A 14,928-nucleotide genomic window follows, 5' to 3' on the forward strand; every position below is an offset into this window, starting at 1 on the left:
CTTTAGTAGGGCCATGTCGAGGATGGAGGGCTGATGAGCAGTGTTTGCCGGATAGTGCGTGAAGTGCACTGGGGGAAGGATGTCGAAACCCATGGAAAGCGAAAGGCGTTCCAGGGTGAGACCGTTTGGGTTCGGATAAGCACAGCTCCAAAGGCTGTGCTTGCAGTTTAGATCTCCGGCAATAATTACCGAATCCCCCAGGTCCATGAGAGCTTGGAGGTCGGCCCGGAGTAGCTTTTTGGAGGGAGAGAGATAGGCCGATGCTATATAGATCGGTCGATGGTCTGTCATCGCGAGGAGGCATATCGAGGCTTCCATGTTTACGAGCGGAGGCGTGTCGATCGGAATGCACTGAAGGGACCTTCGGTAATAAATTAACGTACCGCCGCCGCGACTGATGCGGTCATTGCGTACGATATTGTAGTTTGCGATTCTTGGACCGCGTATTGAAGGCTTGAGGAAGGTCTCCTGTAGTAGGAGAACGTCCACCTGATGGGCGGTGAGAAACTCACGGACTTCGTCTCTTTGCCCTTGTAGTCCGTTAGCGTTGAAAAACGCTAACTTAACGGACCGAGGTTTGCATCTTTTCGCCCTTAGATCCATAATTAGTTGTTAAAATTGAGGATGGCGACTAGTACGCCGATGTGCTCGCAGACGGCTGCGAGTCTTTCTTGTGGGTCGTTGACTGACCTTAATTTGGAGGCCAGGGCCGTAATCTCGCCAGCGTCGATGGAGCTGGCGAGTTTCGCTACCAGTGCGAAGTCGGCTGCGAAGCTTGAGCCTACGTTCGTTCCAGTTTGCGGGGCGGGGCGCGGAGGAGCGGGCGATGCCACAATCTTGGCAAGCGTGGGAGCGGTTGCAGATGGCATGGTGGGTGAGGGGGTCGCCTTGACGACCGGAGGTCGCACCCAAGCATTTTTTGGCGGGGGAGGTGGTGCAGCTGAGGGCTGCGGGATAGTAGGGGGCGCGGGGCGTGCTGCGCGGGGTGCCTGAGCCTTTGTGGCTTTTGCGGAGGCCTTGTTTTGGCCGGGACGGGGAGCGCGGGGACATCCGCGGTAGTTAGCTGTGTGGCCCTGTGTGCCACAGAGTACACAGCTAGGTGGGGTCGGGGTGCCACTCACGCGAGTGCATTGCTTGGTGCCGTGGTCTCCCAGGCACTTGACGCAACGTTCGCGCGCGTAGCAGTTTCGGGCGGAGTGCCCATAATTTTGGCAGCGGTGGCACTGCCCGGGGTAGGTCCGCTTATTTGGCGGTTCTATTGATAGGCCTGAGATCAGGCAGACACTTCGGATGTTGAAGATAGATTTCCCCTCTGGGGAGAGATCTAGTACCACTAGTACCATGTCTAGTGGCGTTTTGGCCCTGCTGCGGTACATCCTGTGTACCTCGTGGACGGGGTAGTTTTGAGAGCGGATATCTGCGAGGATGTCCTGGCAGTCCAGCTCCTTAGGGACGCCGCGTATTACTACGCGCAGTCGTTTCTCCTCCTCGAGGGCATAAGTGTGGTAACCCACACTGTTTGTCCTGAGGAAGGAAGTTAACTGGCGATGATCCGCCGATGTGGGAACCACTACTCTGATTCCTAGTGAGGTTACCCTTGCATGGGTAAAGGATATGCGCTTTTCCTTCAGCGCAGCTGACACCCTGTTCCAGGCTGTCTTGTCCTGGATGATTATAGGAGGAGGAGGCCTCACTTTCCCCGCGTGATCGCGGTCGGTTTTATCGGCGTTAGCCGGAACGGGTGCGCCATCGTTGGCACGTTGGGTTTTAGGCGGGGGAAGATCGCGCGCCCGCTTCGCGCGTTTGGTGCGCTTGGCACCCACAATTTGAAATTCCTCTTCCGAGGAGGAGGCAGTGTCGGAGGAGTCGCCTGTTTCGGCGACGACGTTGGGAGCGTCTAGCTCCATTTCCGTTTCAGAGGAGGGGCGGTTGGGAGCAACCTCCTGAGGGGACATCGGCTCCGGGGTACTCACTAGGTGGTCCCCGGGGGAAGGTGGGTTTGAGGACAGCTCGTCGTTGGCCTCCTGAAGGGAGGCCGCCGGCGAGGCAGGGGCGTCGTCATGTATCACATGTGCGCCCCTGCGCTCATCGAAAAATGCCTTTAAGAGGCCAGGACATTTGGCCTTTAAAAAGGCCACGAATTGTGGAATGTCATCCTGGGACAGCGACATGTTGTCCCAGAAAACACTCCTCTTATAAATTAGCAATGCACCCGACTCTTAAGTCGGGTGCCAATACCTAAAAATAATTAAATTTATAATACGGACAATGCGCTACTATAAAAGTGGACACAAAAAATAAGCCGCTACAAGCCGCGTATATAAGGGCCTGTTGGGACCTGTCCAGGTATGAGTCGCCCTTTATACAGGGATTAGTCACCGGCCGGGCGACGGTTACCCGGCCGCTTTGTGTACAGTTAACCGCCCCGCCGAGTACGGCGGGGGGATGTGTGCCTATTGTTAATGTAACAATGGAATGTAGTCACCGGAGTGACTTGTGTACCTGTTGCCGATACTTGGCCGGGGTGTCGAAGGCGGCGCGGGTCGCCGGGGAGGAGAGTGCTGGTCTCTGGCACCGGCTCCGGAGCTGGTGCGCTGCGCTTATGGCGCAGTACACCACCCTAACACTTGTTAGTCCGATGCACTAGAGTTCACAACACTACACAATTGTCACTTGTAATTGTTCACATGCACTCACTGCACTCGCGACGCGACGAGGTGGCAGCGCGAGCCGTGTACGCGAACGGACGGCCGTTAAAAAGCGCGCGAACCTAAGGCGACGAACGAGAACCTCGTGCCCAAGTTGTTCTCTACTTTTCTTCGTGTCCGACGTGTTTGCGTATCCGCTGACTCCGTGCAACAAGGCAGCGCTACACAACGGAGTATTGATGCCAGTAGTGACGCGTGCGTCACCAAAGGCTATCGAATGAGCAATGTGATACTATTCGTGTATCAACTTTAATTTAAATAAAAAATAAAATAAGTTTTTGCATGCAAATAATAATTACAAATTTTCGTATTTATATTTATATTAATAGTTTTTTTTTATTATAAAATATCTTAATTTGATAAAATTAATATGGAATCAGCATAAAGAAACAATTTTCAACTAAAGTATAAAAGTATAAGGTAATAATAAGGTATAAGGTAATTAAAAGGTAGGGTATTAGGTTATTAGGTTGAAGATTAGCTAAGACATTTAAATACTAAATTAAATTGGTTGTCCACTTCAGTTTTGCACGCGTATACTAATGAAGAAAATTAAACAAAATCTTTTGTTTTTAACTCAAATTTTTCACATATCCGTAGTATTTTTCAAAAAATTTCTTTTATACACACTTTGTACTTTATATTAGAAACACAACAATAATATAATTTACCAAATACATGCAGCTGTCTTAACGTGATGTGGTACACACATTAGGCATATATGTATTGGCTATATATGTTTAAGTTTACAGATGTTTAAGTTTGTAAACATGTTAGGATGTTTGTTACTTTGTTTGTTGTTGAATAGATTTGAATATTAATTTAGTACATGGGTAGACCATATATTAAACTTGACACGTAGTACACTTATAATATGCATATATTGATGTACGTAGGCAACGCTACGGGAAACAGCTAGTATACAAATAAAAAAAGGAGCAATAAAATAATGCAAAGCTTTTTTAAGAACAAAATCAAAATGAAGTAGCAACTTTTCCCGTACCAATCCTATACATCAGCGGAGTGCAAGTGAGGGATGATAGGTGAGGATGCAGCTAGGTCAGCAATTAGACTCACATTTCCGCACTGAGCCTCGCATTTGGGCCGTTGTAGGTGTGTGAAATTCACAAGGTAAAAGCCATGAAGCTCTAGGGGGCACAACTTATAGGAGTATATTATAAGCAGTGGGATAGTGAAGAGAGCGATTATTATTAAAGAGGGTGTTAAATCCCATCACTAGAATAGAATAGAACAGAACAGAATAGAACAGAACAGAACAGAACAGAATAGAATAGAATATAAATTTATTGACAAAAATACAAAGTTACAATCACAAGATACAAGGGGTCTTACAGCAGGCGAACCTGTATCGCAAGCAGTATTATTTATCAGAACAACCTCAACGCGGTTCTCTCTAGAAAACATTCTTGTTGAATTCATCACAATGAGCTAACTGATGTAGTTTCATCCTCATCCATCACTCATATGTTCACTTTTCGTATGAAAAAAGTTAATAATCCGAATTGTGATATTTGTAACACATTGGATGATGTTCATCATATGATATCTGAATGTACGAAATACAAAACACAAAGGCAAGTATTAATACAGATATATAGTCTCAATAGACAGGAGATTGGTTTATTTTCAAATATACTCGCAGAACCACATTCCGGAATGGCATAATCTTTAATTACTATATTTTTGTATCAATAATTCCCTTTATCAAAATAGATTACTAAGATATTATGTATTATTTATTTATGTATCAATGTTTTAAGTATGTGAGGTATTCTATAAAATTAGGGTATGATGAGGCTGACATATCCTTATAGGATAAAAGCCTCTAAATTTAAAAAGATAAAAAAAAAATCACTCACATGTGTTTTACCGCGTACAATATCGTGTATGCGCTATTGTACGCGGAATTACCATTCCATTATCGTTCAATTATAAAAGAAGTAATGGGATAGCTAGATCTTATTATTAACAATTCTTTTCCCGCAATGATGCATAGTTTACTATTTAACGAATACAATAAGGTTTATTTATATAAAAGTTTATGCATTTTATTTTATGATGTAAATAAAAATAGTCATTTAGTATGAGATTATTTTTATTAATTTAGTTTTACAAGATACCATAATTATCTCGGCCGTTAGTCGTCCACTGCTGGATATAGGCCTCCCTTATAGACTGCCATAAAGAATGATCCTGAATCATCTGCGTCCACTGACTCCCTGCAATGCTATTGAGATCGTCACTCCATTTAGTGGGTTTTACACTATGTTTACCTATGTAAACTTGACGGTTCTTCGAGCCCATTGCCACTTTAGCTTATTTATTCTTCGGATAATGTCGGTACCTTTGGTTCTTTTGCAGATATCATAGTTTCTTGGTTATAGATTTTGTTACGCAAAGAAATTCCGAGTATAACCCTGTCCGTAACGTTTCGATTCTATAAGTCATCACTGGCAACTCGCACTGGTTGGAAATCTTCGTTTTCAAACTGTGAGGTATTCTGGATGAGAAGTTTTGTCGTAATTTCCCAAACACTGCCCAGTCGAGTTGGATTCGTGGGTTGACTTCTCGGTCGAAGTTGGACTTACTTAGTCCGACAAGTTATCGGCAACTTAGAACGTAGTATTCTCAATCATGACCAGTATAGGTGTAATATAGACGTTAGATATTTTAGTTGAGAACTATTGAGGTCATTAAACATAGTATTTAAGACCTCCAGGGATTCCGTCATAATTACTATTATTATCAACAAATCGAAAATATTCGCCGTTGATGTTTATAATAATAATAATAATAAATCTAAATAACCCATAGTTTACAATCATAGCGATGATAATTTAATTATAATTAATTATAAATTTTATATTATTATATTATACGTACAAACTATTATTATATTATTAAATTATATATTAATTAATAAAATACCAATTTAAATAATTTCATTATAAAATCTTTTGTCGTCAGGTATGCAGTCAGGAATACAGTCTTTACAATAGGATTACTTATTGTCATTAATCTTTAATGAAATTTTGTCTTACATTTACGTAAAATAGCAAAAAATTATTTACCCTGTTCTTTGCGAACATGCCAGACACACTACATCGTATTGGCAAGTTGAGTATCGCTCGGAATGCGTTATTGTATTGTACACGCAGTGTCTGATAAGCTCTCTTTGTATAACTATACCATAATGGACTGGTGTAGAAATCCTGACAATAGGACTTAAACAATATCAATTTGACTAGCTTCGAACAGTGGTTAAATCGTCTAGATAGCATATTGCTTCTACATGCAATGTTACGCCTTTGTCTCTCCAGATCACTATCATCTCTCAGATCTTCTGTTAACATATTTTCGAGATATTTAAATTTACTAACTATTTTTAAAGTATTCTCACACCATATCATATTTATACGATATCTTTTCCAGTCTAGAAGTTTGAAAAACACCTTCCAATGCAGCTGCGAAGAGTTTTGGGGGATATAACGTCACCCTGTCTTACACCTTTCACTGGGTAGTATTTCGTATACTTGTTCTATAGACGGATAGACATAGTAGTCTTCCTGTACATACATTTCGCTTCGATATACCTATAGTCAATCTAGCACCGCTGGAGGGACTATAGTACCGCCCATGTCTTCACCGAATCAAAGGCTACAAACGCCAGACATAGTGGTAGAATATACCCTTCGGTCTTCTGGATAAATTGCCGTACATACCCATGTATGTGGTCTATGGTATTAAAGCCCTTTCGAAAGCTAGCTTATTCGGGTGGTGGAAAGTCAGCGAGTTTGCGCGTAAGATGTAAGACGAAGATAAGATACCGAGTACATTAAAATTACATAAAAACCAAGCGGCCTCTCGAAAATTACGAAGTTAATCTGAAATATATGTTCGGATCTGGAAGATATTTGATTGAACTTTACTTTCTTAAATTCAAAACGGGATTTGAGAGAGCGAAGTTCAGAATTTATAACATACTTCGTCATATCGAACTTGACGTGTTCCCTTCTGGGAAGTACATGGTTAATGCTTGGTGAATTTATCACGATTTAAATAAGGATCCCTTTATAACTTTTGATTTTGGTATGAAACCTTTTAAATTTGAAACAACGTACGGGTATGTGGTAAGGGCAAAGAATTCAAAGTCATTAGCGGTACGTAAAATTACGAATCTACTATGCTATATGAGGACAGAAATTTCGTTAAAAAATTTTAAAAACAGCAAAAAATATTGTTAGTCACCAGAGGGAGACTTTGTACAAAAGTCGATTGTTTGGGTACCTCTGTCCCATTCGTGTTTCAACCGTGAAGCAGTTGTGTTTGCATGGCTGTGTTTCGATTTGAAGGGTGGGATATGGCGTGAATTTACTGGGTATAGAGGAATAACACCTGAGTCCTCAGGAATGGCAACGCATGGGGGGTATCATGGGCAAAACAGTATACTCTGTTATGCCCAGGGTACTACTCATGTCTATAGGCGACGGTTACCACTTTCCATCAGGTGGGCCGTCAGCTTGTTTGCCATTCTAAGTTGTATAAAAAAAAATAGTTACGTAGTGGGCAGTTATCAGTCGTCGCCCCTGAACATTGGTCAGCCCTATAAGGAGGATTTTGCCAGTAATTGTCACACTTGGCAGACAAGTTGGCAATCGCAGTTAGGCTTTGATGATGTTTTAAGATGGACGCTGCTGTTAATTACATACTTATTGTTAATTAATTATATCGTAAAAAATTACAATGATCCTCTAAATATCGCATCTATCTGTGTGCATATTATCTATACACTTAGAGAAATTTCAAAATTCAAAATTTCAAGAATATCTTTTGCTTCACTATCTTTTAGTGGTAGTTATATATTTTCAACTCAAAAAGAGGGTTCTCAATTCGGGTGTATTTTTTTTTTATTTGTTACCTCATTACTTCGTCAGTTATAAACCGGTTTAATTTTTTTTTGTCCTCTGAAAGTCTATTACTATATAGATTGGTTCCATAGAAATTTTATCAAACTCGACTCAATACTCTAATTTTGAAATCAAAACAACTGGGTTTTGCCACAACTGATAGCGATTTTTTTGTGGTACACAATCTTTAATTATCTTGTTGCTGCCTTTGTTTGTTTATGTCATATTTTGTAGCTTTAAACACATTATTTATTTATTCCAAACATTTTGAGTCGCAGTATTAACTTTTTTTTTGTGTAAGATACACGAAAAAGAAGTTGAGATTTTGTTCTTTTCAGCAAGTGTATTGCAATAATATATTGGTAACCCTACAAAAATAAATAAACTAAACGTACTGTGTTTGTATGGTTGGTTCAATATTTTTTATCGTATTTCGACTCATGTTTTTATAGTGAATATATAGTGAAAATGTTCAGTTTCGCCGATAGAATGCTCTCTTCAATAGATGCTAACGAATGCTATTTCATTCTGTATATTTGTATGAGTTACATCAGCTCCCCTATTCTTATTGAAAGTTGTAGGTGATTGCGTAAACATCATAGACATATATTTTATTTATCTATGTCAGATTACATCTTTTCCCTTATCTGTATATGATGAATAATGCCACAGATTAAATAGTAGTTACTGTTAATTCATCTATATCCGTCATATTATGCAATTTTGGCACTTAATGTAACGTCATAAGGTTGAATTAACATTAAAAGAAAAGTTTCTGTCAGGACTCTATCACCATGCTTTTGAGTAGGGGCACATGATATATAGCAATATCTATATATTTTAGTTGCAATATCTATATACGGGCCCAATAACGAATATGTTAAAAGTCTGTTATCCAAAAAGTAATATTGGATAACAGACTTTTAACATATTCGAAGATAGATATCCGACCGATATGGGCGATATCGAAATAGATGATGACCTTTTTTCCACCATCAATGTCCAGAGGAATCTTATATATAGATATCGGATCGATATCCATATTACTAATGCCTACAGTCTAATATATTTTGCTGCAAGATATCAATAGGATCGATTTTGAAGTGCTGTTCGAAACCTGTATTTTAAATTAATATTTTAATGAACAAATTAACGATTGGTCTTTCAATAGTCTTAATTTGGAGTTTGCAATTTATCTTATCTTATACCTTATCTTATTTTTCGCATATGGGGTCAGCTAAGCCGATGCACGTCGACCCATACGGATCTTTTGTGCTTCCCCCTGCCTTATACCATCATTTCATAGATCCTATTTGTTACCCTAACGATATCCCGCGGTTTAAGATATCTGTAGTCCAAAATGTTTGTAGTTTAATTCATTACATTAGATTATAATCTTATCTTTTTTTTTTTGATACTTTAAATAGCAAATAAGCTGACGGCTCATATGATGGAAAAAGTCTATAGATATGAACAACAGTATGGACACCACATAATACATATGATTACTGTTAGAAAAATTCCATTTACTATTTAATCGACTTCAAAAAAGGAGGAAGTTCTCTGTTTCATTGTATATTTTTTTTTTGTAAAAAATTATTAAAATTTAATTAACATTAATCAACTTTTTAATACTATAATATGTAAAATAATTGTTATTAATAAATATTATCCTTATTCCTTATAAAATGAGTAATTTTATTCATCACTTTATCACAAAGCTTTTCCAGTTATTTTCTGCAAAATGTTGCCGGCTTGGGGAGTTCCCTGCACCAAGCAGACTATGGAGTACAGAAAACAGTTAGCCGTTATTATCTATACGTGTTCAACAAAACACACTCATTTTCAGTTGTATGCGCAACGTAATAAGGTTGATAATAAATGCAAATAAATATATTGACTACAAAGACTGGCCGTATATAAAAAGGTAATGCTTTTTAAACGTATCATCATTCAACAGCATCGTTCCGTGATCGTTCTTCGAACGTTCATTTTTAATTCAAATTTCAAATATCGAATTTCGAAAATGGATTTCTCTAAAATTTTCTTCTTCGTATTTGCCTGCATCGTAGCGCTGTCAACGGTTTCGGGTGCACCCAGCCCTAAATGGAAGTTTTTCAAAAAGATTGTAAGTACATTTTTAATTTTTTTTTTTATTTATCTACGTAGTGAAAATAAGAATACTTTCTTTTCCATTATTTTTTTATATGCATACAGCTAATTGATAAAAAATAATTAATTTCATTTCTATTATATTAACGAGTATATGAATTCCAAAACGTTACATAACAAAACTTTCTAAAGTTTCAAGCGTTTTTGCTATGGGCTTTGTATTAAAATCTGAATTCGTTAGAAATTTATAATACCTGTAACAAGTATTATTATTTACATATCATGGGTTGTTGCCAACGAAAATGGTCGTTGTGATGTCTAGGTTAGAAATAAAATATCTTTGTTTAAAACAATAATATTCATAATGTAGGTATATAGTTGCCAAAGAGTGCTTGTTTGCTAAATCGCTTTCACTGACTATTATTTGTAATTAGAGTAGGCGATATTTAAATTTGAGCCGTATAGGTCCCGGTATAGAATAGGCCAAACAACGGTTACCAACCCACCTGCTAAGCGTGGCAACTACTCTAATTATTATATATTACTTTTGTTCTAAATGTTGTTTTCAATAATAATTTATTAATTTTATTTTATTTCAGGAGCGCGTTGGTCAGAATATAAGAGATGGAATCATAAAAGCTGGTCCAGCAGTACAAGTAGTAGGACAAGCAGCCACGATATATAAAGGAAAATAGATTTTATTTCTTAGATTTTAAGACTTAAATTATCACTTATTAGTTATAAGTCAGAGACTGCCATTACTTAAATTAAATTTATCAAAATAAATAATTATTTTACATAATCATTGACTTTTAATTTTTACAAATACAAATTGTAAAATTCTCTGAAATGGGTAAAGTATATATATTTTTAATTATATAAGTAGGTATTTTTTCATAAATTAATTGACAAATATTTTTAAAAAAAGAACTAAATATCTTTTTCGGTAAATAGTTACGTTGGTATTAAGATTTTTCATTTAATTAATATAATTAGTTTTTCAATTTCTCTAAATATAAACCGGCGTACGAAGTAGCGGGAAAAATACTAGTTTATAATACATATAAGTTTCACGGCCGCCTTATCTCAGACGACTTGTGGCTTTATCCTTTGATTCTTTGTAACTTTGTTATAGATTAAACTTGAATTTGACCTTAGGGTATAGATTGAGGATCTGTGTAGCGCTGTGGTTAGCACGTTGCTTTGCGTGAGTGAGATCCTGGCTTCGATACCCGGTCGAGTTAATTTAGGAAATGAGCATTTCAAAATTCGGCTTGGGTCTAGGTGTTATGAGTTGTGCCCCAGATTGCCCGGCTCCTCGTAACACAAAATATCCTAGCTTGCAGACGAGGTGATTGATGTAATTTTGTGTCATTTATTAATATCAAAAGTATCTGTGATAAGATTCAATATTTATTGTTTTTTTAAATGTAGATCGTGGTCATTGTTAGTAACATTGTACTTATTTTAGTAGTAAATGCACCGCCTACTTAATTTTCCCGTTGCCTCATGGCTGACTGGTAGAAGACGCCATAAAGTGTTAAGTCCGCCCTATGTACATTTATATAATTGTATATTAAAGTTTAAAAAAAATATTGACTAATTTTATTGATTGTTGAATGAAATTAAAATAAAACAATTTAATATTAATTCTTATTTATATTTAAGATTATTAAATAAATCAAAATAAAAAAAATAATTTCAATAAAAGTAATTGCAAATTACATAAAATTAAATTACCTCATATATAAGCATAGATAGATACTCTTTATTGTTTTCTCTAATTTTTTTTATGCTACTTACAATGATAAACAAGCTGATGGCCCACTTGATGAAGAGTAGTAACCTATAGACATGAGACCATGGACATAACAGTGTATATTATTTCGCCCATGATACCCCCCATGCGTTGCCATTCCTGAGGACTCGGATGTTATTCCTCTGTACGCTCTAAGTAAATTCACTGTCACCTTTAAAGCGAAACACAGCCATGCAAATACAATTCCTTCACGGTAAAAATACGAGTGGGACAGAGGTGCCCAAGCAAACGACTTTTGTACAAGGTCTCCCTCTGGTATATATAAGATTACAATATAATATTAAATAATACAATAAAATAATAATAGTAACCTTATTATAAATACAAATAATTACAAGGAAATATTACACTAAGAAAATAATATATCTTAATCAAGCGTAATTATTCTTCAAAAATGGCAACACATGAGGTATTACAGTATATTCTGTGATGTTAAAGGTGCTATTTATGACTATAGACGACGATTACGACTTTACAACAGATAGACCACTAGTTTATTTGCCATCTTGCATAACAAAAGTGTTTATGACATTGCGAGACAATTAAAGTTAAAACTATATGTGTATATGTTAATCCGAAAACAAATAGCGCCTGTACAAAGTGTAATTGCATTGTTGTTTAAAAGCAAGATTCCCCAAAACTGTTTGGAGATAAGTAAAAATGAATATAAATTTGTTTAGTTTTTGTCTGTAACTTTGTATGTTTGTTTATAACACTTTATTGTATTTATTTATTTAAGTGTAACCAATAAAACATACATTTATATCTACTTCAATTACATGATAACATGGTTATATTATAAAAAGTTGGTTAATTAAAGACCGTCTCAACACACTATATATATATATATATATATATAGCAGTACTAGCATAGCAGTGAATTTACTGGGTACAGAGGAATAACACCTGAATCCTCAGAAATGGCAACGCATGGGGTGGTATTATAGGCGAAACAGTACATTCATGCCCATGGTACTGCTTATGTCTGCAGGCGATGGTTACCACTTTCCATCAGGTGGGCCGTCAGCTTGTTTGTCATTCTAAGTTGCATAAAAAAATATAACTGTACAGTAAAGTTTAAAATACCATTTTTACCCATAAAAAAACCACCCTTAACTCACGCATTTCAGATAGATAGAGATATTAGAAACGGCTGAGCAATATCTGGCTGTCGCTGTCGGCTTTAATACCTTTATTATAATTTTGTATGTTAGCACACTAGGTTTATAACATGTATTTGGCTTTTGCTGTCATAATGTTAGAATTATGTTTAATGAATAAATAAATAACAGCACATGACATGACATCAACTAAAAATACAAAATATCTTCAAATTATATCTTGTAGTGTGCTTTGTATTTAATATTTCAGTAAATTACAAAAGCTCGCAATAGGTATATGATTCATAAGTAATGAAAGCGTTCCAGCTGCAGGAACGTTATACGTACCAATCCGACACTATCAAGGGATTGCACTATGCGAAGCAATTTGAAACTGAAAACAGTAAACCCAAAATCCGAAACAATTTGAAACAAACCTAGCACGATTCGAGTGTTCACTCGAAATAAAAAAAAAAACCCTCAAAATAATGTTAAACATACCTATACATACAAATTTATAGTTATAATAGGATATTTTAAAGAACGTACACTCCACTTAGTACCTTAGTGCATCCCTATTACAGAATTTTTTATAATTTTTCACATATTACATCTTATTAGACTTATTAATTTTTTATCTCAAATTCATTACACTAGTTAAAGTCTAATTTCAACAAAAGCTAACTAAATGTTCGACTCGATACCCACTTTATGGAAGGCGATCACTGCAATCCTATTTTCTTTAACACCACATTCCATATTGTAATTTGATAATGAATACGAAAAAAATATGTGAAATGGCGCGAAATCGAAACAAGTTTTTAAAATAATAAACGTGTTCCATATTCAAAATAATTAAAAAATTGAAAGAAACAAAAGTTTTTATGTAACAGTATTTATGGTCAGACTAGTTACGTACTGGGGCCACGTATACGAATTATGATTATTACAAAAGCAAAGGAGACGTCATTTCATTTAATTCATTTAATTGTGGGTATGTTATTATTTCAAAAGTAATAAAACTAAGTTTAATTAACTACATCACCCACGTTAATCAGAGGCTACTGATTAGTAGACAGAATTAGTTGCGTAGTGTGGTCCAACCCGGAACCGCATCGTAATATGTGTTAATTAAACTGAACTACTTACCCAGAAAAACATTGTGTAGCATGAAATTATTTTATATAAATACACAAATTTTCACCTGTAACTTTGTCCACGTAACCGAAAAATAGTCTATGCCCGAAACATAGTGTTATGTTTTTTCTTTCACACACAACTAAACTATGGAACGAAATCCGAGCAACAGTATTTCCGAACAGATGCAACATTCAAGAAAAGAGTATATTCCTTTTTAAAAGGCCGGCAGCACACCTGCAAAGCCGCTGGTGTTGTGGGTGATCATGGGCGGCGGTAGTCACTTACCATCAGGTGAGCCGCATGCTCGTTTGCCCCCTGTGTTGTAAAAAAAAAAAAAATTGAAACATTCGAGAAAAAAGTTAACTGGCTGTTGATTCTGACGTTTTTTAGAACACGTATTGTTTTTTTAAATTTGTTTTGTGACAGCTTCTTATAAAATATATCTCTTTTTTTATAAAATTGAGAATAGATTATATTACAAATACATATACGTTTTATTACTGCATTCTGCTGTTTACATCACAGGTCAACCTCAACGCGGTTCTTTCAAAAATCCACAATACTTTCTTTTTTTATTAATTCACCACAATTGGCTGAGATGATGATATGTTCGATAGTGGACAGATAATAGCTGAGATGATGAATTGGTCAACTGATTTGCTTTCATTCTTCACTGGTTTCCCGCGAACGTCAAGCTAGCATTAATAGATATTTAACCTAAACGGGGTTACTATTTAATTATCATCCATTTACAGAGTAGTCTATGCCGTTCTTTATTTAAAATACCATGTGTGTATCTATATATTCGTGATCAATTTCATGATGATTGGTGCCAATAAGGTCGTAATAAAATAAATAATAATGAATAAATAGGAATAATAAAAATAATTAATTTTATAATAAATTTCTTTATTTTTTCATAAATGATCGTCATCATATCGGTCGTTAACTGTCCACTTCTGAACATAGATTTCCCCCATTAGATTTTGCTAGTAGTTGCCACTCTTGACAGATGGGTTGGCAACCGCAGTTATGTTTTGGTGATATTTTAACAGAGCAGCAGCCCATCTCTTAATCGCCTCTTACGATACCCACGGGGAAGAAAGGGGTGGCTCATTCTA

General features: G+C 36.6%; 1 protein-coding gene across 1 annotated transcript; it reads left to right on the plus strand.

The window, feature by feature from the left end:
- Positions 1 to 9,566: 9,566 nt before the first annotated feature.
- Positions 9,567 to 10,550, plus strand: LOC128202023 (cecropin-A-like). Its single transcript, XM_052900821.1, has 2 exons — positions 9,567 to 9,764; positions 10,348 to 10,550. The coding sequence occupies exons 1-2, from the start codon at positions 9,567 to 9,569 to the stop codon at positions 10,441 to 10,443; spliced, it is 294 nt and encodes a 97-aa protein (XP_052756781.1). The 3' UTR covers positions 10,444 to 10,550.
- Positions 10,551 to 14,928: the final 4,378 nt, after the last annotated feature.

Source organism: Galleria mellonella, unplaced genomic scaffold, assembly GCF_026898425.1.
Source record: "Galleria mellonella isolate WM207_F2 unplaced genomic scaffold, CSIRO_AGI_GalMel_v1 utg6618, whole genome shotgun sequence".
NCBI lineage: Eukaryota > Metazoa > Arthropoda > Insecta > Lepidoptera > Pyralidae > Galleria > Galleria mellonella.